Raw genomic sequence first — 24,511 nt, 5'->3', positions numbered from 1 at the left:
GCCATTTCTAGTAGTTTCCCACCGGCCACCAGCCAAATAATGCTCAAACAGGATCGAATTCGATTCCTCCATTACTAGTCTCAGTAAATTTCTTAACCTAATGTTTCCATAAATGTTCTAGGTTATGCACACGAAAGCTTCAACCCCCAAAATAAACACGATGACGACACCACGGTACAAAAGCTAGCTTCCCTTGCTTATTTGCTGGTACCCATATCGATCTGGCGCATACAAACGACAATAAAAAACAGACCACAGTTGCATTCAGCTCTCAATGAAATAGATCCAACTACAACTAGACGGAATTTTCTTATGTATAGCATGGATAACCACACTAGTTTGGTTTCCAAGTTGTACGTGTTTTACTATATTTCTTGATCGAGCAAGAGCGACACAAGCTTTCGACCAAGTGTGTGTGCCTAACCAAATCTGATATATTCCGAGTGGCAAACCGGTTGGCCTGACTTGTGCTTGAAGCTTTCGTCTCATCCATCGCTCTTTGACAATTGAGTATTCCATATACCGAACCATGCCAGATAATCATCAATCGACGTTAGTCTTTGGACTCTACATGAATATCTATGTAGCTAGCTGTTCAACCATGCCATACAGAGCTCCGGCTAATTCCGCAACATATTTGAGAGAAATTTATATTGAATGTAATTATTTGATGCATGTTTTCGTCACGTCTAGGTACATACAGTTTATTCGGCTAGTCTTGCTGAGTAAACAAGTACGTCCTTCTCTTCTATACGTACTACGTCAACTTTGCCATACTTGTACAAACGACGGTGCACCTTAATTACTAATATTTACGTGTAAAATGTGCATGAAGCGGGAATCTTACTTTATTACCCAAAACAATTGCTTGTTTTGTGCATGCTTCCACACAATAACGATTCTATGCGAAAGTTATTTGAAAATGCAATTCCAAGTGGAATATGGGCTAAAGTACCCATAGACATCTTTTTAATTTGGAACTTAATTTTTAGGTGAAGTAGTTTAATAATAATCATGTTACACAATCATATGTTACACACTTACACAGTTACACCCACTAATCTGCCTCAAGCAGTAGTGGTTTAATGGGGACCAACTTTTTTCCGAGTTTTCTTTTATAACAGAACGGGAAAAAAAGCCTTGTATTTGGATTTAATTTTGGAAAAAGAATGTAACAACATTTCCATTTTGGGACGACGGCTTTCATGATCATTGATATATTATACCACTTAACTAATTAGCCAAGGGTGGGCCTCATTGGCAAAGGCTTCCAAATTTTGGTCCTAATTTTCTCCTAACCAAATCTAAAACCATGATTAGTCATGAGATTAATAATTCATTAGACCCATAACACTCATCATTGTCATGACAATCATTGTTAATTAGAAGCACACCCATAAACCACCTTTTCGGTAGATTATAAGATATATAGATAAATCTCCCGCAAGCTTATTTTTTTAAGAATATTATCAATATATTAACATAAAGACTGACATTTTTTTTCACAGTCGAGTACGATCACAAAACCCTAAACATTTTAGCGCTATTATTCGTTTGTTTTCAATGACATAAATAAAAAAACAAAAACCCTAAACATAAAACCTCGAACTACTCCATCCAGGTTTGACATAAATAACAACAAAGCCTCATGCATTTCCTTCCACACTTGAGCTAAACATAAAGACTTGGTATTTCAAACGGGGTAGTACCCTATTTTAGAAAATCGTTGAAATTAAGAAAATCTAACAAAGGAAAAGTAAAATAGGGATTTCAGAAATTCTCGTAGTTTTAGGCATCACTCAAAATATCGCGCGACTCAGTGGTCTGGAACGAGAAGAGAGTACATTGAAATGTTGAATTTGTACTTGGCGCTAGGTAACGAAATGTACACGTGTCGCGGACCTAATTCCCTGCAGAAACACGTATCCTCCACACCGTCAGTTACGTAGACAATATAGTTGACTGAAACAGTGATCTCAATCGACGGTGGAGAAGCGACGGGAAAGGCACATAATAAAAAGAGTGAGAGAGAAGAAAAGAGAGAGACAGAGAAACGCTGGAGGCTCCGAGAAAAGCTCATCCAGTCATCCCCTCACTGAAAGAAGCCGAGTTTCTCAGTGACTTGAGTTGAGCTTCCCGAGGTCGCTGTCGAGCTTACTGTGCAGAAAAAAAAAAATAATAAGACAAAGAAAAAACTTACAGTAGGCACAGTCCAAAGTGAGATCACGCTCCCCACATTTTGGCATTTCCAAATTGAATCCAGCTTGGTTTCTCTTCTTATTTCTAGCCATCGTTTTCGATCCCCGTTGTTATAAAGAGTTTGTGCGCGGGGTCGGGTTACTTTTTATGCAAGTGATAATCTTGAGATTCGTCGTTGGGTAATGGATCCGCCGGTGTCGCTGGTGAATGAATGCTCCTACTCCAACGGCAATGCGGGGTCGTATAATCTCTCGGAGATCTGGCAGTTTCCGATGAGCGGCGGCGGCGGCGGAATGGGGGACTCCGGAGGGCTGCGGAGGCAGAGTTTCGGGCAGTTTGGGGATGTTTCGGGTGCGATTCGGGACGTTTTGGGCGGTGGTGATCCGAATCAGATGAGTTTGGAGCAGAGAACTAGGAAGAGGAGAGATGCTGAGGATGAGTCCTCACCCAAAAGCAGCGGCAACATTGGCGCGGTAATTAATTTTCAATCTCATTTCTTTGCACTATGCACGTGCTGTTCACTGTTGGCTTAATTTTTTCTTTGAGGGTTTATAAATCTTACACATATTTTTGATTGGAATGAAACTGTTGGTTAGGTGCAAAATGGAACTGTCAGTTACTTGGTGTGAATTGTTATACATATGAAATCAATCTGTGAAGCGAGGGTGTTTGTGAAATGATTTTTGTTCTGAATTTTTTGCAGGGTGATTGTGATGGGAAGCGGCATAAAACAGGGGGAAGATGTGGAGATGAAAATCATGAGGCCAAAGCTGAGGTAGAAACAAGTTCAGGGAAGCCTGTGGAGCAGAGTACTACTCAGCCGCCGGATCCGCCTAAGCAGGACTACATCCATGTACGAGCAAGAAGGGGTCAAGCTACTGATAGCCATAGTCTTGCAGAAAGAGTAATCTACTTTCCTTCTCTTTGATCATGTTGTAATGTTTTGAATTTTACAGATTTTTGATTTCGGGGTCTGTGAGGTGCAAGATGGATGGAGATGTATCCAAGAGGCTGTGTATATTTGTTGTTGGATAACATTATTATGGTTACCTAACCATAAATTAGAACATGATTGATCAAGCACCTAAAACATAATACTCATCATGATACTGATTGTGCACAGGCTAGAAGAGAAAAGATTAGCGAAAGGATGAAAATTCTCCAAGATCTGGTCCCTGGTTGTAATAAGGTATGGTATGGCCATTCTTTGAATTTTTGTTCAACTACTTGCCAATTTCAGAGAGCACTCAAGTTAGTTTTTATTTTTATTTTCTATTTTTAAAAGTTGATATCATCAGATCAACTAGTAGTCATCTACTCTGTAACAAATGACAACTAAAGCCGGTGCATCAGCATGTTTAATTTCAGATTTTGTTCAAAATGGTAAAAAAATTCTGATGAAGGCGGTAAATCTTATTCAGGTTATTGGGAAAGCACTGGTGCTTGATGAGATAATCAATTATATCCAATCCTTGCAGCGTCAAGTGGAGGTATATGAGCCTTTGGTTTTTCTTTGTTTTTAGTTGTGGTAATGTTTGCAAGATATATCTTGTTTATCTTTTAAGCTTTATCATTTCCGGGATGTTGCAGTTCCTGTCTATGAAGCTTGAAGCAGTTAATACAAGAATGACCCCTACCATTGAGGTATTTCCATCTAAAGAAGTAAGTAGTATTTGTATACTTGTAAGCCTTATAAGTTGTCAATGTTGTTGGATCACAGTTTCATTCTCCTTTTTCACACTCAAGAGTCTTGCAGGGAACCTATTCTTCCTGCAATTCTTTCTAGTGGCTGACCATTTATCCATACTCATTGTTTCATACAACTTTATCTATGTTTGCTTTTCCCCTCAGTATTTTGACTATTTTCATTATTTGATTTTGTGGAGAACTAGGGTACTTTAAAAGTTGATGCAGTGAAATATCTTTTTTTCTTTCACCCTTTCCTTTTCTTCTAAAGTGGAGAACATTTTTGATGTTGGTTTTCAAACAATATATATCGGTGCCTGGTGAACTTGTAATGAAACTTGCAGACAGCATTACATGTTTTTGGATGTTCTTAGTCTTGGATTGTTAAAGCCGCTTGTGTCCATCGCTCTAATGGACTTAGGTTACTGGTGAAGCTTAGGTTAATTTAAGGAAAACAAATTAAAACCCAAGGGAATATAGACCGGATTAGTGCAAGGTAGAATTTCCTCTTTTTTATGAATTGTCAATTCTCATAAAAGATCAAATTGTCATCTCAGTTTGGTCAACAGACATTCGACGCTGCTGCAATGGCATTCGGTACACAACCTCCAAGGGAATATAGCCGTGGATCTTCACCAGAATGGTTGCATATGCAAGTTGGTGGCGGTTTTGAAAGAACAACATAGCCCCAAAAAATCCTCTTCAATTGGTAATAAAAGTATCAGGGCAATTCATCTTACTTCAGTAGCTGTCAAAGAAAGTATACCACGATATGTCAAATCAAAGGAAGACCTTATTCTCATTTTCTACATCAGGCATGGAGTTATGATAATATCTACGGATCTGCAACTTGGTAACTATACTTCTCCATTAGTTTGTGTTGGGAAATGAACTGTTAACTTCATATATATAGCTGGCTACACATTCTTCTCCATATAATACCCAAACAAGCACAGGGAATGAGTAATGTTCTTGTAGAAGTATGTTGCTTGTTCCATATTTCTGATGCTCATATCTTGTGTAAACATTGTTTTAACATTGATTGCTTATCAAGCTGGAACTACGTTAAATAAAGTATCCTTGCTTTCTGGAAGTCCATATTGATTCACAACAATCTTATGTTTTTCAGTGACTTCAGTTCTATTAACTTAATAAACCACCAAAGTATTGACATTAAAACGTAGATCTTCTGGTGATTTTGTACTATCATATAGTAATTCAAGTAGGTTACATGGATCTTTTGGTGCTTTAGTAATATTGTCTGTAGAAAACTGAATACAAAGTAGCAAAAATAAGGATAAGAGACTACAGTTTTCACTTTAAGCAATAAAGAAGTAACATCAAGGGTATACAAAAGTACATGTTGGCTTCCAAACAAGGTGATGAGAAAGTGCTTGAAGAGAAGTTGTGCCTCAGCCTCCTCACCTTGCCTTCTTCATCTTTGCCATTATCTCGTCCAGACCAAAAGGATCAGCTTCCGTAACATCCTGATCAAACTCAACTGGTCTATCTCTCGGACCTGCTCTCTTAGTAGTTCCTCCAAAGCCTTTGTGTGGTTTGAAGCGATCAGTCTTCATGATCTTATCCAACTGCTCATCAGCACCTCCATAGGTATCAGCATCAACATCCTTCTTCGGCCTGTACAGGCTTAAGAGTGTAGGCTGAGCCATAAACAAGCGCTTCTCGTAGACATTGTACTGGTCATCATTGCCGAACCCCGAGTCCATTCCTGTCTGCTGGTTAAACAGCCTCTGGTCATATATAACCTCTTCCCCACTTCCTGCTCCAACTCCAGTACATGCCATGCCAAGAGCAATTTTCTCACTGATGTCACGATTGCCGTCTCTAGTGACTCTACTTCTCTTATTCTTTGTCAGCCTTCTCTCCCTTTCCCTCTCTTGACGAATCTCATCCCGCTTCAATCTCTCTTCCCTTGTTTCATCAGTATCCTCTCTGAAACTGCAGCAGCAAAATCTGTTCCCTCAGCACGAGCTCTCCGAGCTATATTTCTCAGCTCCTGCTCTCTCGTTTCCCGCTCCTTCTCCTTCCTCTCCATCTGAACTTTTGTTCTCAGATCAAGCTCCTCCTTACACTTCAGGAGTACTGCTACATGCAAAGCGTCATGAAGATGTGCAAAGTTCTCACTAACTTGAACATCTTGAAGTCGTCTCCCATCAACTCCTTCACGTTTGGCCAGTGGGATTGTATACCCTTTCGGGTTCTTGAACTGCGAAATACAAGGCGGAATACTCCATTCCTTCTTATCTGCAAAGCTCACCGGCCTAGGAGGAGAATGTAGCACCGGCACAGGCGGCTCTCCAGAAGCCTTGGGAGTTGGGAACACTTTTGTGCCGAAACTTTGGAGGTTCAAGTGGATCCACAGGCTTCTCCATCATCCTTATAATCCTCTCCTTAGCACCAGAGTTGTATGCCGCAGACGTCTGTACGTGATTGCCTGTCCTTGATTAATTTCGAGTCTTGGGTCTGTTTTGGTTGGCTTTTTGGCTGTGCAGCACTCAGTCTCACATTAACAATCTTCTCAAGAGCGGCTTTTGTTTCTGCTGTGGTTTTCTCAATCTCCTCCTCACTATACTTGTTCTCCTCCTCCTCATTGTCTCTCAAAATTCTAGGCACAAGGTCTTTATGCTTTGAGAACACAGTTCTTTTGGCATTCTCGTTTTGCTTAACAATGGTATCATAGGCAATGTTTCCATAGGCATCAAAAGAAACCGGAAGAGTTTTGGATTGGGGCTTTGAGGACTTGGTGTCCTCCTTGCCCATGCCAAGAGGGTACTGAGGTTTATGAATCTCAGGGAAAGCACCGCCGTCACCCATCCAATACCTTGCTAGGAAGGACTGAAGAAGTCATTGTTGTGTTACTACTGAACCTGTCCTTGAACCATTGATCGTTTGAGTGGTCGTAGTAGGTTGTTGTGGTTGATTTTACAGGTGGAAGACGTTGGAGCAGCAGCCATAGCGATTAAACGTAGGTCGAATTAATGTTTCATGATATATGCATGGATGCTTTTTATACATCGATGTTGTGTTGGGTACGTCAAAGTAGTTCGTTAATCCTATTCCAGATTAAACTAGGAAAGCTGAATTATTATCTTGGATGATCATGGAAATCCCAAGGCTGACGTGAGAACCCTGTTTCGTTTTCACACATGAACAACAATGTTTGATTTGAAATTTTAACTTTTTAAGCGTTCCCAAAATGGTTAGGATATCGGTTTTGTGAGAAATTTTAATAAATAATCACTTTTGGATGTTTGAATTGATTTTTAACTATGTTTTTATAAATTGATTAAAAATGACCATATGAAGGAATCATAAGTCTTAATTACCCTCTAATTTAAATTTGCATTATAAAACAAGATATGTTGGTGAAATGGTGGTGTTATCTTGATTATTGATCATTTGGTCTTCATATTCTTTCATAATCTGGATTCCCCATTCTTTTACTTTCATTTGTGGTGCATATAAAATGAAACAAAGACTTCATCACCACCTTCCATCAATCCCCCAACTTCCTATATGACTCAATCATATTATGTTTTTTTCCTCACTTGGAATGCAATTGAATTACAAGCCATAAATCCATTTCAGAGAGTTATTTGTAAATCTTATCATTACAAGATGATTAAGTAAAAGACCATAACCAACACCTTTTGACTTCACCTAGACAGAGAAGAAGTTGAAGTCTCAATCGAATCCTAAGATTAGGAGAAAGTAAAGGCACCTACCTAATCAAATTAATCAAAATTATTTGAAACTGATCAAAGTAAGTTAAATAGAAAAAGAAGAGATTGAAAATTGTGATAAATATATGAGGGTGATCTCAAAATGTTGAGGCTGGGAGAGAGATCCAGTAAAAACATTTGAACATGGTTGAGAAATAGAGCTAAATTTATGAGGGTATTTGAAACTTTTGATTTTTTATGTGGTTAGGTTTCAATTTTTTGTAAAAAAATGGTTAAAAATCAACTCAACCGAAATGGTTATTTATTAAAATTTCTCATAAAGTTGAGCGCACTCTTTTGATGTGTATTCAAATTCTTTATATCAGGTCTAGTGACTCTAGTGCACACTCTTTTGATGTGGAAAACAATCTTTTGATGTGGATCAAATTGAGAAACTTACCAACACTACCTTGTTAACACCTTTTTTTCAGTTCTTTCAATGTTAATACCTCTTTTTCACTCATTTCCTTCGTTCTTGCTCGTTTGGTGAACCTGTGATCTTCTATTTATTATCAATTTTCATCATGACCCTAGAGACTAGAAGCCTTCTTAAGATCTCTATTCGAAATTTAAGATCTCTCTTGCGCTGTTCTTGTTCTTGGAAAGATATTACGTCACTTGGCCGTCAAAAGAAAATCCTGACATCAAAATGGTGCGGAACAAATCATACTTCTCGTACTTTTCCACCAAATAATGTATAAAACGATACAAATGTGTCTAAACAGTTTTACCCTACCTACTATGAAAAAATGCTGCTCTTAATTAGTTTGTGTATGTACATCGGGGCAAACCCGGAGGAGACAACTACAGCTCCCGAAGACATGAAGCAGATACCAAAGGTGGAACTATATGAATGGAAAAATACATCAACGAAACTAACACTAAGGATATGGCACAACTAATGTACAACTTTTCCTACCCTCACTGTCCAAACAAAAATTTATACAAAAATAATATTTTTCCCTTTCTCAATTTATGTCTTTTTTGTTGTCCTTCTCATGCTGGCTCTCCGAGCAACATCCCATGCCTTTTGAGGGGCATATACACCTACCTGTCTGGCAAAGAATGATTCATATCCAGGTGAGTCGAAAGCAAACCCAGTGTGTTTCGAAATCTCTCGTGGGAGTTGAGCTACAGCGTAGCTCCTCGCCTGGGCAGGGGTGAGGTTGTTTCCAATTTCCAGCAACTCATCCCTGCTCCTACCTTCTGGCTCATCCCTGTGAAGTTCCTGAATTATCTGATAATCGTATGGGGAGAACCATCTTTGCATCCTGTATCCAGATGACAATAGATTAATTCACAAAATGTAGTCAAAACCAGTTCATACCCTCATTTCAGAACCAAACACTGACCAAGTGCAATAAAGATTGCTATTTTCTTACCCTTGGTAAACAAAGTCGCCAAAGAGCGCAACAATGGGGACAAGAAGAAGTGTCATGTAGAAGTACAATGTACTCATCAAGACATATATGACCTGATAAACACTCCTCTGCATTAAGAAAAAAAATGTTAGCATTTTAAAATTTGACGGAAGATTGGAAATCAACAAGGGCAAACTATGATTATTGGACAAGGAACGAAGACCCACCGAACTTTCTACAAAACAGTATATGAAAACGAATATAAACCATAACGCAATGCTTCCTCCAGTGCTAATATAATGCCACCTTGTGATTGAATTACAGTTCATCAGCAGACGCAAGTTGACAGTTACTACAACACAAGTGAATGTCATCGTGCTGATATCCATAAGTCCAAACATCTTGCCAGATGGATCCACGCTTGTATGACTGGAGCTAGTCACAAAATAGAAGAAGACTAAAGATTGGTAAACAGAAAAGAATGCCCACGTTGCCACGACCCTCCATTTGAAGAACATATTTCTTATTCCCTCCTTGTATAGTTCAGGGTACTTCTTGGAAAGGGCTGCACTGACATCCTGATAAAGACCACAAGACAACAACAGTAAATAGACAAATTAATGAATGTAGAGATGAAACAATGACATGCATCTATCCTGTATACATTTACAGAAAAAAGAAAAAAGAAAAAAGAAAAAAAAAAGAAGCATTAATTTAATACAATTCGGCATTATGAAGTAAGAGGGACACAATACCTTGTCAAAAAGCCCAACCATGATCACAGGCAAGGCTGTGAATATGACATTATATAGTGACTGGTACCAATCATCATAAAACCTTTGACCAGAATATCCAGTATAAAAGGTGAACCAAAATTGTGTCAAAGTGAATGTAAGATTCTTGTAAAAGAAGTATGTGATGACCTGAAAAATGCCATAAGACTTGTAAATTTTGCAAAACACATGAGATACAAGTAATCTTCAGAACATGGAACCAAACCTTGCATAATCTGATATAAGACCACCGCCCATGGACAAGCAGTAAATCAGTCAGAAAACGAAACTGCGCAATAGCAAAATCACTAGCCATCACTGCCTGCATCCCTTCTTGCCCACTTATTCCAACACCAACATGAGCAGCTTGGATCATGCTCACATCATTGGCACCATCACCAATGCTGAGTGTTATTTTCTTGGCACCTTTTCTTACCATACTTGTCACCTGACAACAGTAGCAAATCTGAGATGCACAGAAATATATATATATATATATATATAGATTTTTTCTCAGGTGCGGATTTTCGTCCGTTCGCCACCGTACGGCGTCGGTGAGGGCGCGCCTCCACCCCAGCCGACTCCAGCAGCTTCCCCGACCACTTTCCATCCCCAGAGAGTCCACCGAATTCCAGTTTTCCGGCCAGATTGACTTTGTTTGAAGTTTTGGGTGATCTGGCCGGAAAATTGGAATTCGGCGGACTCACCGGGGATGGAAAGTGGTCGGGGAAGCTGCTGGAGTTGGCTGGGTTGGAGGCGCGCCCTGGCGCGGCGCCGTACGGACGAAAATCCGAACCGTAAAACGGTGCGGACGTCCGTAGCAGAGACAGACTGTATATCTATATATGTATATGTATATGTACATACACAGATCTTACTAAACTCATATAGACACAGACACACACACAATATATATATCTATATATATCACTATGCACATTTGTCATCCGTACCCTTGAAAATTAAACTAAATAACCGACATAGTTTAATAAGTTGTATTAGATGTGGCTTTAGGATTCACTATTGATAAACTTCTGCTTTAATAGTCTCAGCAATACTAGGTGTTCTCAGCTATCAAGAATATATACACATACATACATACATACATACACAAACATACATACACGCATACATATAAGGACACAGTTACATAAACATTTTGTGGCTTGCTTGCCAGAAACCATACATCGTGAGGAAATAAGTTATCAACTTTTAATCGGAAGCATTACTCTGAACATCGCCCTTTTTTCATTTCACAATTAAGGCAAAACTTCAAAACATACTTCCGACCAATGGGTTATATGATTAGTATAGAAAGAAAGTAACAAACTTAACTAAGGACCAGCCAGTCACTTGTTTGATTCAAAAAGCAGAGGTTCATACAGCTTTTATGAAAATGCATCTCCTTATGGCTTAAACAGATGATGTAAGGTTTAAATAATACTAGAAAGTTCACCTGTGCTTTCTGTAAAGGAGAAACTCGACAGCAAACAACTGAATTACAATTCAAGCTCAAATTCAGTAGCATCACTCGTAAAGTTGGGTCCAAGGCATACATCAAACACTTGCCATCTATTACAAGTGCTAATTTTGGCCCAGATGCAGTGCGAAGATATTGCTGTGCTTCCTCAAGGCACCTCTTCAGATCTTTCTTCACTTCATCTTTAATGACACGTGCAATTTCCACTTGGTCACCCTAACAGCAGAATCCAGATGAACAAGACCAAATACTGTGTTAGTAAGTAACTTCTATGTTTCTTTTTATAGACTTGGAAGAACAGCAATAGAAAACTCAAGAAACTAGAGGTTTCTGACATATTCTACAAACTAAAAGTTGTAAGAACGGTTGTAAGCTATAGCTCTTAGCTTACCCTGTTCTCAGCTTCCCTGATAACATCAGTTTCTGAGCTGATAATGAACTGTTTCATTTCATTATTGATCAAATTGCATGCTGCAGAAAATATTAAAAATTTAAAAAGATGAATAATAGCATAGAGAAGACAGTTAAAAAAGTAAAAAAAATGACACATTCAAACATGAAAGGGTGAAGGGCAACAAACAAACACCAATTATTAAGATACCACATACCATAAGCTATATTTATTGCTGTTTCCATCTTATCTCCTGTTAGCACCCAAATCTTGATACCAGCTCTAGCAAGAGTCTCTATACAAGCAGGTACTCCTTCCTGAAGCTTGTCTTCAATAGCAGTACATCCAATCAATGTGAGATCAGTCTCAATGAGTTCTGCCACCTTCATTGAATATCAGATTAACTTGCATTATATGATATACAATTTTACTACTTTTCAAGGTAAAAAGAGCTGAGCTACAATTCAAGGTAAAAAAATAATACTAAATAACTTATACAGTCCAGACTGAAACCAGAAAATGGGAAACTTTTAGTATCGAAAAAAGATACCTCATCCAGCTTCTTTTCACGATCCCGTAGAGTGGACTTAGCCTGAATGAATTTCTCATTCCAGCTTTCATACATATCAGGACTTAAATCTTTATAAGCCAGGCAAAGAGTACGTAATCCAGAAGACCCAAATAGTTCCAAGTGTTCCCTTGATACTTTCTTCAGATCGTCTTGGCCATCAGACAATCTCTCATAGATCACGTTATCAGCTCCCTGTTAATAGCAGTTTTGTGATACCATGTTACTTACCGGCCAGCAAACCAGCAATTTCAACCAACATAAAGACTCAATAATCTATTACCTTGCAGTACAAGACAAGCCTGCCATCTGGATAACGGCATACAACAGACTGACGCTTCCTTGTACTAGTTATGCAACAAAAATTGCAATTAATGCATAGGACAAACAACCATGAATCACAAGAGTATTCAAGAACATAGCAGACCTGTTGAACTCGAGGACATTTAGAATCTCGTAAGACACATCTTGGACATCACCAAGTTTCTCAACATGAGATTCTCGAACACATATAGTAGTCGGTGAACGCCTGAGAGAAAGAGAACATACTCCTACTTTAATACAGGCTTCATGCATGCACTTGAAGAAATGGACAAGTACGGTTCACACCCCTAGTGACAATAGGACACAACTGAAGTCCAAACCTGTAAAAGAAGAAACCAAAGTTCTTCGCAGCAATGACCAAAGCAGATTCATCTGGGGATGCAGCTTGATACGTGATCTTATCAGGGGACTCATCACCCTCAGGAAGTACAGTATGGCATATAGCAAGGCATCTGAAAAATTCCTACAAAAGAAAGGTAACTATCAGTATCACAACTTCATATGAATGCTCACAGGAGGCATGAACATAAAAAGTTAGAAGAGACCAAAAGATATGAACTCCTTAAAGCTCTAAAACTATATTGTAAAGATTGAGATATGCACAACTACAAATAACTATCTAAATCCCAAAAATAAGGAAAGGAAAACCATCATGCCCAATAATATACCTGGTACAAGTAACCCCAGATCAAACCAAGTATATATAAGGAAAACCCAAGCTGCTCCTAATAAATATTAAACCTACCTTACAGATATCTGGATTAGGTTCATTTCTCCAAGCTCCCCGCATAAGCTTGGAATCATTGAAGTTAAATCCCTTCTCATGATCTGTATTGGAATTGTACTCCTATAAGAACATTAAAACCATAATTTCATTAATAGGAAGCATGGTCCAATCAAATATTTATTTATACATTAATATTTCTTCTCGCCAGCATCAAATATGAAATCTAGGTACAGTGGCTACACACAGATACATGGGCATTCTTGGGAGAATAAAATATCAACCCCCAGACAAAAGACAAATATTGGCGGATATATCAGTATCTGAGCAGATATTTCACTCTGAGCCAGACTAACAATCTAGTTCATACATACTTAAGCAAGAACAACTGATCAACCAAGTTGGCAATATAGCACAGGCTAACATAAATTTACACATAATTAACTATAGGGTGATTCTAAAAAGACCTCCAAATTTGATATTTAGACCTCTCTTTTTAGTTTTTTCATCAAACTTCCTATTTTACCTTAACTTTTTAAGATTTTTCCCAATTCGCTTACCTCATCTCACATTGAGGAGCTATTCACCTCCAGAGTAGACAAGCCCTAAATTAACAATTCCTCTCAACAAAGATTTAAATTTTACAGACTTGTTTGGCATGTACTGTTAATAAAAAGGGCCACGGCAGAATATATGTAAGATTTGCTATGGGTGCACAAAACAAACCACATGATTCAATCATGAATGCAAACTCTAGCTAGGAAGGAGATTTCAAAATATAGCAATTGGTGTTCTCTATTGTCTCTGTGATTTATAAACTCCTATGTTTAATTCTTAACTAGAGTATTGTTTCTTATGTAAGAGAAAGAGTGTTTTTCCCACCGAGATGAGTTGTTACTTCAATGAAAAGAAAAAGAGAAAAAACAATTTGCCTCATTAATATATGCCAAGTGGAAGTTAATTGCTTCATTCTTTTATGTACTATGGATTTTTTTTCTAGTTATGTGGGTGAATCAATGACAGATGGAAGAATAAGAAAGCAGACACCACCTGGTTGGCAATTCACAAAGAGAGAGAGAAACGTACCTCATTGAGTTTTATACCATTTCTTTGTGCTATTCCTCTTTCTATTTCAGTGATGCCGGTTCCATAGACCTCTCCTCCAATTGAACACTTGAAGAACTCCATCAAGTTTCTTGTTAAAGTTCCAGTTTTATCAGAAAAGATGTATTCCACCTGACCAAATGATAAGAGCATCACCCATGATGAACAGCAGTTATGGTATCAAATTGATAGAGAACTTAATAATACGTTATTCAGTAACATATGAAGAACAATTGTTCTAAAATAATCATGCTGATAAAGATGACGACATACTGATTATGGTAATAGCACAAATATTATGAAGATGAAACATGTCCTCTTAATTACAAAGCCAATAACCATTACCTGTCCAAGTTCCTCATTCAAATTCGAAGTCCTAGCCAATGCAGGGGTATTGCTTTCCATATGGTACATACGCAAATCATTGTTGATATATTGGGTGGACTGAATAAATTTGATCATCTGAAATTGCATGCAAAATTAAATGACTTGAAACATCACAGAAATTATAACATTTAAATATAAATAAATAGGGATCATTTTTATTTTTTTTAAAAGGGCAAATTGTAAAGAAACCTGCCTCGATGGAAACATAAAGAGAGATAGGGATGATTGTCGAGTATAGAGTAATCAAGGTAAGAATCGTCAGCATAAAAACCTACAACACCAACAAATTATAAATACTACAAACCAATTTAATTGAAAAGGAATCCAATACTATCTACAGCAATCATTCCATATGTTTACCACAAAACGGTTATCAGGGTTAAATGAGCTGTATGAGGAGTCCTCTCCTTTTGTTCCACGAAGACCCAAGTAGTAGTACTTGTAGTTGATAAATACACCACTGCAGAATTTCATAAAGCACCAACATCACCATGTGGAACACTCAAAAAAGAATTTGAAGGGGAGAATATGAAGCACAAAAATCACCGTACCTGCCTATGGCTCCAATCAGACACATACAAAAGAGAGTAATAAAAAGGCCAATGATAAGTTTGTCCAGTTTTCTCTCTAATGTACTTCTTTTAGAAGGGACATTCATGCTATTCATCATAACCTGCAATTAAAAATATCAAAATCTCATCAATTGACAAGTATGGACAGATGACAGAATTAACGGAAACATGCATTATAATTAATAAGATATTCTTATACCCACTAACTTTATTATTATAACATTCCAAGGACCAGATATCCTTCAATATGGAAGCATCAAAGGCAAACAACTTAGAGGAAAGTTCAAGTACAGAGATGACAAGAGAATTAATGGAAACATACATTGCAATTAGAAACGACTCAAAATAGCTTCTTATACCCACTAAGTTTACTAAAACATTCAAAGGACCAGATATCCTTGAATATGGAAGTATCAAAGGCAAACAACTTAGAGGAAGGTAAGAGCATGTGTAGTGCCTTAGCAAAGAAGTACTTTTAAGAAAGGAAATCAGAGTCACAACATCTACAGAGACAAAAATACCAATAAACAAAGAAATCCGTCCACTAACTAACATTTATCAAGGATTTGAATACAAATTTGTGGTAAGAAACAACTATAGTCAGTTTTTTATTTCAATACATTTCATTCTTTACTACGAATGTTCCATTTATCAAAATAAATTCTATGATACCTTGGTTTCATGACCTGTAAATACAACAGCCGCAACTATGTACTCTGTGTTCCTGAGGCTGCATCCCTGAAAATAAGTGAGTAAGCCAGGTCAGTTTCACCAATTAAGTACAGTCAAAATCCGAATCAGCATCAAACAAAATACACAACCATATTAGTTCAACAATACAGAGAATCACTGCACTATTATTACACTTAGAAAAACTGTTCAGGCAAACCACATAACAGAACTAATAATATTCTCTATTGCAAACATTCATAAAAGACTACTCTTGTGGGATGCATATGTATATTTGCAGCAAACAGGTGTAGCCATTTCAAAATTACCTTCTAGACAATTTCACCAAGTACAATACAAAAAACGAAAGTAAATTATGAGAAATAAATATCATACACGAAGTAGAAGATGGTTAGGAGAGAGAGGTAGTGTCTGCTTGTCAACAATGAGATTGCCAGTGAAAGTGTACAGTGAATTGTTAGGTTGTTCACACTGCACTTCTCCTGCAATTTGGCATAGAGTATCCATTAAATTGAGACTACACATAAGTTGAGCCATTGATATAAAAACCACCACGTCACATGAGTACTTCAATCACCATCTGACAGACACCAAGTATATCAACGTGCATTTATAAGGACTGTATGATGAGTACATTAACCAGAATACTAAACCTTTAAATTCAGATGCTTTCTCAGGAGTCAAGTAATCCCAAGTCTTTTCCAATGCTTTTCTGATTTTTAAATTAGTTTCCCCGTCCAAATTTGCAGTCTGCAACAAAAGAAATTTTTTTTTCAGCGAAAAGGGGAGAGCCTGTCCAATATATATGAATAAAATATTCACTCTCAACATTGAAAAAGATAAAAGGATCAAAAACCTCAATGTAGCAGACACCATCTGCGTTGGTAGATGCAAGAAAAAGCAGATCCGCTGGGAAGAATGCGTTTTGCTTAATCTATAGCCAAGTGTAAATCAGATTCAATTATAGTGATTAAAATCATCCATCATACCACAGTTTAAAACTATTACCTTACAGAACTGTAAAAGTCTTTATAAAATAAAAATCAAATAAATTTTATAAACAATATAATAAGTAGCAGTGTCCTCACCCTGACAATATCTCCAACTTGTAACCTTTTCCAAGGAATAGTTTCCCACCTTTGATCTTGCAAGACATCCACTGAATTATTATTTATCGTCATATCGTTCAGTCTACGCTTCTGTTTAATGAAATTAAAGAAGAAAGAAACAAGATTAAAACTTGATCTTGGAGAGACAGAAAAGAGAGGATATATATAAATATATAAAGAGAGAGAGAGAGAGAGAGAGAGAGAGATAGATAGATAGAGAGGACATATTGAAATGAAGGCTGCATGTTATTAGTAGCAAGTGTACTCACCCAATCCTCCCATGCTTCCTTTCCAAGAGTAATAAGAAGCACAAAACTTAGGGGTACCACATTGGTTACTGGATGAACGGGACTGCAGATTATAAATACTTGAGTAAACTATGCTAAAGATTGTAAGAGTATTTACTTTAGGTTAAATCAATCATGATCAGCACCAAGCATATTTGTACCACCAAACAAATTTCTTGAAATCAAGAAACAAAAGAAAAGAGAGTGTTCAATTGAAGCAAAAACGGGTGAGCATGATAAAAATTGAGGGCAATGTTACTGCTATACGAGTGTGAAGATGAATTTAAGAAAAATCATAAGATATGAGATCCAAATCTTTGTTTTCTGGAAACAGATAAAAACAAGGTTTCCGTTTGATATGTGCTTCGTTGAAAGCAAGATATTGAACAGCTTAATATACAAGTCTAAAACGTATTATCAGCTTATTAAGATATGATTATGTTAGCATTGTCGCATAACAAAATAATAAATCGACATTCCTCCCCTCCTCCCACCCAAAAAATACACATTTGAGAGAAAAAAATAATATAAATAATACTCTTACATCTGAATTTTTCAATTGAAAGAATCTTGAATAAATCAGAAGAAAGGTATATATGACAGACAAGCAAAGCATCTACTCCAGCCATGTCGTGTTAAATTTTGCCAAGTTCATGTTGTTTTCTTAATAACATCAATTCTGGTCAGGTTGACAAGGTAAAGGTGCTACTTGAGCTTAAATGTTGTTATTCTAGTAAATAAGCTACTTCTCCTTAACAAATCCACATAAGTTATGTACCACATTAGCATACCTGATTGGTGTTGTTGATAAAATTGAGATTCCAAGGAAGTAAAGGTTAGCTACTCGCCTGAACTGTCAGTGAAAAGCACAAAAGTTTCTCAGGACCAAGCAAAAATAAAAGGTTTGCAGGAATAGCTAAAAAGCAAACCAAAGGTTCATCAGAAAGCTAATCAGTTTAACCATTTCCAAGTGCTAAGGCAAGCTAAAATAAACACAATACTTAAACACGTGGCAATTGTCATGTGAAGCCTAACTATCTAAACTTTCAAATTACATTATACATACTGCTTATTATTATTATTTTTTTGTTCTGAGAAATAAGCAATTCATAGTAACACAGAAGAACTAGATTACGGAAGTATAGAATAGACAGGGCCAAAAAAAAAAAAATTAAGAAAAAGAGAAACAGAGAATGATCTTTAAAACATAAAATCAAAGGAGATATAGAGCTTCAACACCAACAATGAAGGGACACTTCTGACTACCTGGTCCAGCATATAATAATGTCCAACATAATCACATTCATCGACAAATAAGTTACCTGTTCAAAGAGTCCTTTAGGCAAAAAAGTAAGGAAGTTGTACTTTGTAGTTGATATAGAATTCCCCTGGAACAATTAGAGCAGGGTAAATCATACTGATTACAACTACATATTACATAATGGAGTCAGATAAAAGCAGTAAATAACAAGACATATGGAAAACCACAGATACCACATATTGACAGACATTGTTAATGTCCACACCAAGAAAATGAATTAAAATTCATATATGTATAACATCTATGAGCGAAATAGAATTAACGGAATCTTAGTTAAGATATGCTCATAAACCCTGGTATATGAGAAAACAGAAAACGCTGTATCATAAACCATAGACAGTAGCATCCAACCTCCAGTACGAAAAACTTTTAACACACAGAAAGAGCGTAGCAAGCACACAGTTCTGGTTGTCAACCAGCTGACTATTAGGCGGAAAAGAGTGGCAGGCAAAACAGGACCCTCCCGAAGCCTCCATAGACAATACTGAGTGGAAACTACAAATTCTAAAACTAAAAAACAATGCAGCTTAAATTTGTTGCCTAGCATTATTTATTTAAACCTTCACCTAAGCATAAAAATTATCCGAAAATCGAAATATCCTCAACACCACAGAAGCAACCAAACCAAATCATATTCCTCTATCCTACGCCTCTCCTTATCAATCCTACAACTCTCAATCTCATCAACCTAACTTCAGTAAACTCCTAAATTTCTACGACGTGCAACAAACCAAAACAAAATCAAACAACTCGGAAATTTCAACGCTTTCTCGTCATTCTTGCCCTAAATTTCCAGCAACCAAACGGAGAACAGTAACGGAAAACAAGAAAACGGAGATATAGAGAGAGAGCACGAACCGCAAATTTGACGGGGAGATTGGCCTCGCGATCATTGCAGTAAATGGTGCGGTTACTCGGCGCTTGAGGCTGGACTCGTCCGAGGCGCACCGTCTGAGTCGTTGTCGCCGACGACGTTCGTTCGAGCGGCGTGAAGTTGCGATTTCCGAGCCTCGATCTCGACGGCCGATTCCACCCGCTCATGTTTTCCCGGCCCGATCCGGACGCAGGCGACGAGTCGTTTCCCGGCGAAGATTCTCCGATCGCGGCTTTCCGATTTCTTTGGTGGTTTAGGACGGACCCGTCTGAAAAACCAGAGAAGTGTGTGCGGATTCAACGCCCTCTCAAAAACCCGTTTTCTTTTTTCTTAATTTTAATTTCAGTTTTTTTCTTATAAACCGCGAATTTGATTTCTTCGGCCGAGTAATTTTCTCGTGCGCGCGTCACTGCGCGTATCTAGAAGCTAATTAAGCAGATGGACTGTTGACGTGACGCGCCAAGGGGGAGCGTGGCCTTTGTGTGTGCGGAATTGTGTAGTAATCGCCCTACGGCGTCGTTTTGTCGTTGATTTGGACACTAAAGGCGGTTGGCAGAGCCGTTTAACACTTTAACTACCCCCTCACGTTTGATTTTTCGCCAAATTAAAGAAATTTTAAGACATACGCGTCGATAACGGAAGAAAACCAAGAGAGCATCTTTAGTACACAAACGTATATGTTTATATACATATATTGACATATATGAATTATCAGAATTAGAGAAAATAATATAGAAACATAATGGTCAAACAGATGAATTATTATAAACAATTAAGATTAGGATTTGTACCCACGTCGAATTGCGGGGTTTCAACGTGTAAGAAGATGGCAAAATTGATATTGGAAAACAACCGAAGGGTAATTCAGTCATTTCATGAAAGTTTCTCAATGACAAAGTTATAATTAAAAAAAAAACAAGAATGAAATCGTCGTTTTAGCCCCAAAGGTAAGAGTTGTAATTAAACAAAAAAACAGAGACAGAACCATCATTTCGGTTCCATAATGGCAGAGTTGTAATTAAACAAAAAAAATGACAAAATCGTCATTTGAACCCCAGAGGTAAGAGTTGTAATTTAACAAAAAAACAAAGACAGAACCGTCATTTCGGTCCCACGGGTACTGTTTAAAGCCGAACCCAGTTTTAGTATACAGTATAAATTATGCATATAAAAATTTTCAAGAAAAACAAATGTATAACAAAAAAAGGCGCTCTTAAAATCAGAGGAGTTTAAGCCTTTGAATTTTATTGTTAGGAGAAGAATACAACCGACTCAGTAAAAGTCATGTATCACACCCACAAATACAACCAACTCAAAGATAGAAAGACGAGAGAGAAAGCACTAGGAAGAAAGAAACGAAGTAATGGCGATCATGATGTAACCATATTCTTTGTTCACTTTCTCTAATTTCTTGTGCCATTGGCAATCCTTCATCTTCACCATCTCTAGTTGCAGAAATGCAATCATCTTGTTCAATACCGGAGGTGAAGTCAGCTTCTTCATCATCAAAAGAGCCGAAGAACTTGGCCAGTTTTTCTGAAAGGGATTGATGGCTTTCTTTCAGTGACTCTTCGTCCCCCTCGTAATCATCATCACCTTCATACACCAAATGAATCCCCCACTTCTTCAGCTCCACCCCTTTCACACAAGGTGGCTCTCTCCTTTCTACATGTATCGTATAACCATCCTTCAATTGGAATACCAAAGGTTGATTATTTCGATACTTGCACAAGTAAAATTGATCTTCATTTGTATTGGGGACTCCAGATAAGGCCAACGCTGATGTGAAGGTAGGAGAATTCAGTATGAGGATCTTTGCTTGAATATCTACCACAGCAGGGAGTTCTTCTCGTAGGTCATCTGGTATTTGATGGTTGAGAGAAACTACAACACCTATAATCAATTCTTTAAGAACGCGGTTTTTCCGTCCTGAGAATGTAATCACATCTTTAGAAAACCAGTCTGGTATCTTGCTTCCAGGCATGCTAAGACTCCGAATTCTCCTCAAGTGGCTCTGCAATATAATTTAAAATTATAAAATAAAATAAAAATTAAACCTTCTGGAAAACTCAGCATGTTTATACAAGGAAATTTATAAGCCATTTATGTGTATAGTGAGACAGATAGAGAGATGACCTTTTTTGCGAGTCTTTTCTTAACAACTGACGAGCAAGCGTTGCAACCAGTCATAAAGAGACTCGTCAAGGAATTCAAGCATTCAAGACCTGGAATATCCTCAACTTTCGCACAATTTGTAAGGTTCAGCTCAGTCAAGTTTTCCAGGTTGGAAACATCAGAGATACGTTCTAATGCAGTACAGTTTGCAATGTCCACCGTTTTCAAACTTGAAGGAAGCGGAGGCAGAGACCTGAGCTTTTTACAATGAGGCAATAAAAGTTTTTGGAGCACGGACATGCCACTCAGGCTGGCTGGAAGGCGGCAGAAACTATTACGGCTGAGATTCAAAGTTTCAAGTGATGATAACTTCTCGAAATCATCAGAAATTTCACCAGATATATTACAAGCACGAGCATCCAGTTCATACAGCAGGGACAGATTTGAGAAAGAAGCTGGAAGTATAAAGTTTTCTTCTATATGTTTCCCATTTTGAGGCTTCTTCGCCATGCTCAAAACCATCAAACTAGAAAGCATTCCAAAGCTTTCGGGTAGTTCTGTCACTGCTGCTTCCCTCATCTGCAATCGGTTCAAGGACTTTAACTGTCCTATTGATGTTGGGAGCTTGCGGAACTGTTTGCACCCGTTCAACTGTAACATGGTAAGATTTTCCAGCATCCCTATGGATTCAGGCAACTCGGTGATATCTGCTGCAGTAATGATTATAGAAGTTAGTGCCCTCACGCTTCCAATTGATTCTGGTAATGATCTAAGAAATTTACATTTCCTTAGCTCAAGCTTCTCAAGTGTTTTCAAGGCACTAATCTCTTGTGGAAGACCTGTGATTGATGTCTCATCTATCTTTAACACAACCAGTGATTTTAGTCCTCCAATGGAATCTGGTAGTGCTTGCAGAAAATGACCATGTCCTACTGATAATTCCTTCAAGTTTGATAATAAACCAAAACTCAATGGCAGTTCTTCAATTGGAGTACCGTAAGTAAAAAATTCCATTAAGTTATTGAGGTTACCAAGGGAGTTAGGAATAGTGGTCAGTGAACTACACCAGAACAAACTTAGTATCTCAAGGTTTGCCAAAGAGCCAATGGAATCAGGTAGCTTTTCCAAACCGGATTCATTAAGGGAGATCTCCTTCAAAGAACACAGCTTACTAATCTCCTCAGGTAGCCCTTTCAGGGCTCTGCACCGGTTCAAGCTGAGCTTTTCAAGTTTTGTGAGATGGAATATAGTTTCGGGTAGACTTTCAATAGAAGTTTCATCAAGGACAAATTCTTTTAGTGATACCATGCTTCCGATGTTTTTTGGCAGTCTTTTCAATTGTGAGCAACCATAAAGGTTTAGGTTCTCAAGTTTTCTCAGGCCGGAGACATCACTTGGAAGTTCAACCAGGTTTACACACCCTTCCAAGTTCAAGTAGACTAATGTATTCAAATTCCCAATCGAATCATGGAGCTTGATTAGTCCAACACAATTCTTAAGAATAAGCTTTTCCAAGGCATGATTCCCTGATAAATCAGGAATAGCAGTTAGAGAACTGCAGCCACTTAGATTCAGGAACATCAATTTCTCAGCCACCTGGAAAATGGTATAGTTACTATCAAATACCAGCACAAATAATAACCAAACTACACTAAATGGTACCTGCAAACTAGAAATGAAACTATAAGGTTCACTAAGAAAATACTGAAAGTGAAATGTTTAGAAGTATAGTGAAGACTGGAGATCAGTCATGTACACCTCTTGCTTCTCAGAATAATGGTGAAAATGATGCTGGTCGGATAAGGGAAGCCTACCTTATTCTTGTTACCACTGCACAATCTTTCCACTTTGCTCCTTGAAAGATCAAGGCCAGCAAGTCCTTGAAGGAAAAGAACAGAAGGAAGAGATTTCAGAGGACAACCTTTCCATTGTAACCACTTCAATTCAGAAGGAAGAAATTTGAAGCTCCCTTCCAAATTCACATAATTCATCTGAAGTAGCCTAAGATTGACCATAGCTCCAAAGGGTTTAGAGTGAATTGTAATCCGACTCTTTTTCTCTGCTTGATTTTGAAGATATACTTTGTATCTTTCCTTTAAGTATGTAATAGCAGAGGTAAAATTGGGGCTACTCTGAAAGTTGTTCCAAGAAATTTTGTCGCCGGTTAGATCCTTTGGACCATTCAATTTCCATTCAGTGTCTAGGTCCTCTAGGACTATGCCTTGTATACATCTTGTCCCCTATTGTGAATCAAGGTATAAAATTATATATAAGAAGTTGATTGAAGACAAGCACAAAAAAAAAAAAAAACAGATGCATCATATATTTATTTGGCAGGAGCTATGTTAATCTGTCTCTACAATCAGTTTAGGGCATCTGGTGAAATGAAAGCACATAGATATACATCAATTTGTGAGAACGACCCTTACTACATGGCAATCAGTGTTCAACGAAATTTAAAAAAAAAAAAAAAACAAAAGAAACTAATGAAAGGCTCTCAAATATATCTAAACATACCAAGAATTTGCATAAAAGGAATGTAGAAAGATTATTATATGCTGGAATATGTACCTTATCATCCTTGAAGACATTAATAATTTATCATGCTCCCACAGTCTACTACGCATGCCAGGATCCAAAAGGTTTTCGTGTATCACGATTTGTCTTCCCATGTCCCTAACTTGATCGTGCATCCACAATGTAGTGTCTTCTGTAATCTTAATAAGTGATTTTGCAGTGAGGACACCAATTGCTATCTCACCATCAAACCCACAGCTCCTCCAATATGTCAATTGCATCTTCT

At 37.6% G+C, this 24,511-nt stretch overlaps 3 protein-coding genes and 1 pseudogene across 3 annotated transcripts; 1 reads left to right on the top strand and 3 right to left on the bottom strand.

The window, feature by feature from the left end:
- The first annotated feature begins 2,198 nt into the window (after nucleotides 1-2,198).
- On the top strand, nucleotides 2,199-4,995 carry LOC101301772 (transcription factor bHLH79-like). Its single transcript, XM_004297644.1, has 6 exons — nucleotides 2,199-2,672; nucleotides 2,903-3,103; nucleotides 3,323-3,388; nucleotides 3,621-3,689; nucleotides 3,790-3,861; nucleotides 4,443-4,995. The coding sequence occupies exons 1-6, from the start codon at nucleotides 2,382-2,384 to the stop codon at nucleotides 4,569-4,571; spliced, it is 828 nt and encodes a 275-aa protein (XP_004297692.1). The 5' UTR covers nucleotides 2,199-2,381; the 3' UTR covers nucleotides 4,572-4,995.
- Nucleotides 4,996-5,306: 311 nt separating this feature from the next.
- Nucleotides 5,307-6,844, bottom strand: LOC101311857 (annotated as a pseudogene; the record flags this gene model as incomplete).
- Nucleotides 6,845-8,279: 1,435 nt separating this feature from the next.
- On the bottom strand, nucleotides 8,280-19,850 carry LOC101301483 (phospholipid-transporting ATPase 3-like). Its single transcript, XM_004297643.1, has 27 exons — nucleotides 19,578-19,850; nucleotides 18,721-18,786; nucleotides 18,190-18,251; nucleotides 17,381-17,462; nucleotides 17,091-17,201; nucleotides 16,859-16,936; nucleotides 16,656-16,752; nucleotides 16,378-16,484; nucleotides 15,985-16,050; nucleotides 15,292-15,413; nucleotides 15,101-15,200; nucleotides 14,934-15,011; nucleotides 14,699-14,815; nucleotides 14,336-14,485; nucleotides 13,271-13,372; nucleotides 12,846-12,988; nucleotides 12,629-12,730; nucleotides 12,485-12,548; nucleotides 12,184-12,396; nucleotides 11,851-12,016; nucleotides 11,634-11,713; nucleotides 11,219-11,458; nucleotides 9,989-10,210; nucleotides 9,745-9,912; nucleotides 9,200-9,567; nucleotides 9,011-9,112; nucleotides 8,280-8,899 (listed from the first exon to the last, which is right to left on the bottom strand). The coding sequence occupies exons 1-27, from the start codon at nucleotides 19,758-19,760 to the stop codon at nucleotides 8,602-8,604; spliced, it is 3,687 nt and encodes a 1,228-aa protein (XP_004297691.1). The 5' UTR covers nucleotides 19,761-19,850; the 3' UTR covers nucleotides 8,280-8,601.
- Nucleotides 19,851-20,905: 1,055 nt separating this feature from the next.
- On the bottom strand, nucleotides 20,906-23,723 carry LOC101311568 (protein SUPPRESSOR OF npr1-1, CONSTITUTIVE 1-like). Its single transcript, XM_004298552.1, has 3 exons — nucleotides 23,523-23,723; nucleotides 21,730-23,304; nucleotides 20,906-21,607 (listed from the first exon to the last, which is right to left on the bottom strand). Exons 1-3 carry the CDS (start codon nucleotides 23,721-23,723, stop codon nucleotides 20,906-20,908), a joined length of 2,478 nt encoding a protein of 825 aa, XP_004298600.1.
- Between the last annotated feature and the right edge of the window lie 788 nt (nucleotides 23,724-24,511).

The sequence above is a fragment of the Fragaria vesca genome, linkage group LG4 (genome assembly GCF_000184155.1).
Source record: "Fragaria vesca subsp. vesca linkage group LG4, FraVesHawaii_1.0, whole genome shotgun sequence".
NCBI lineage: Eukaryota > Viridiplantae > Streptophyta > Magnoliopsida > Rosales > Rosaceae > Fragaria > Fragaria vesca.
This window is presented reverse-complemented; position numbering and strand designations above follow the sequence as displayed.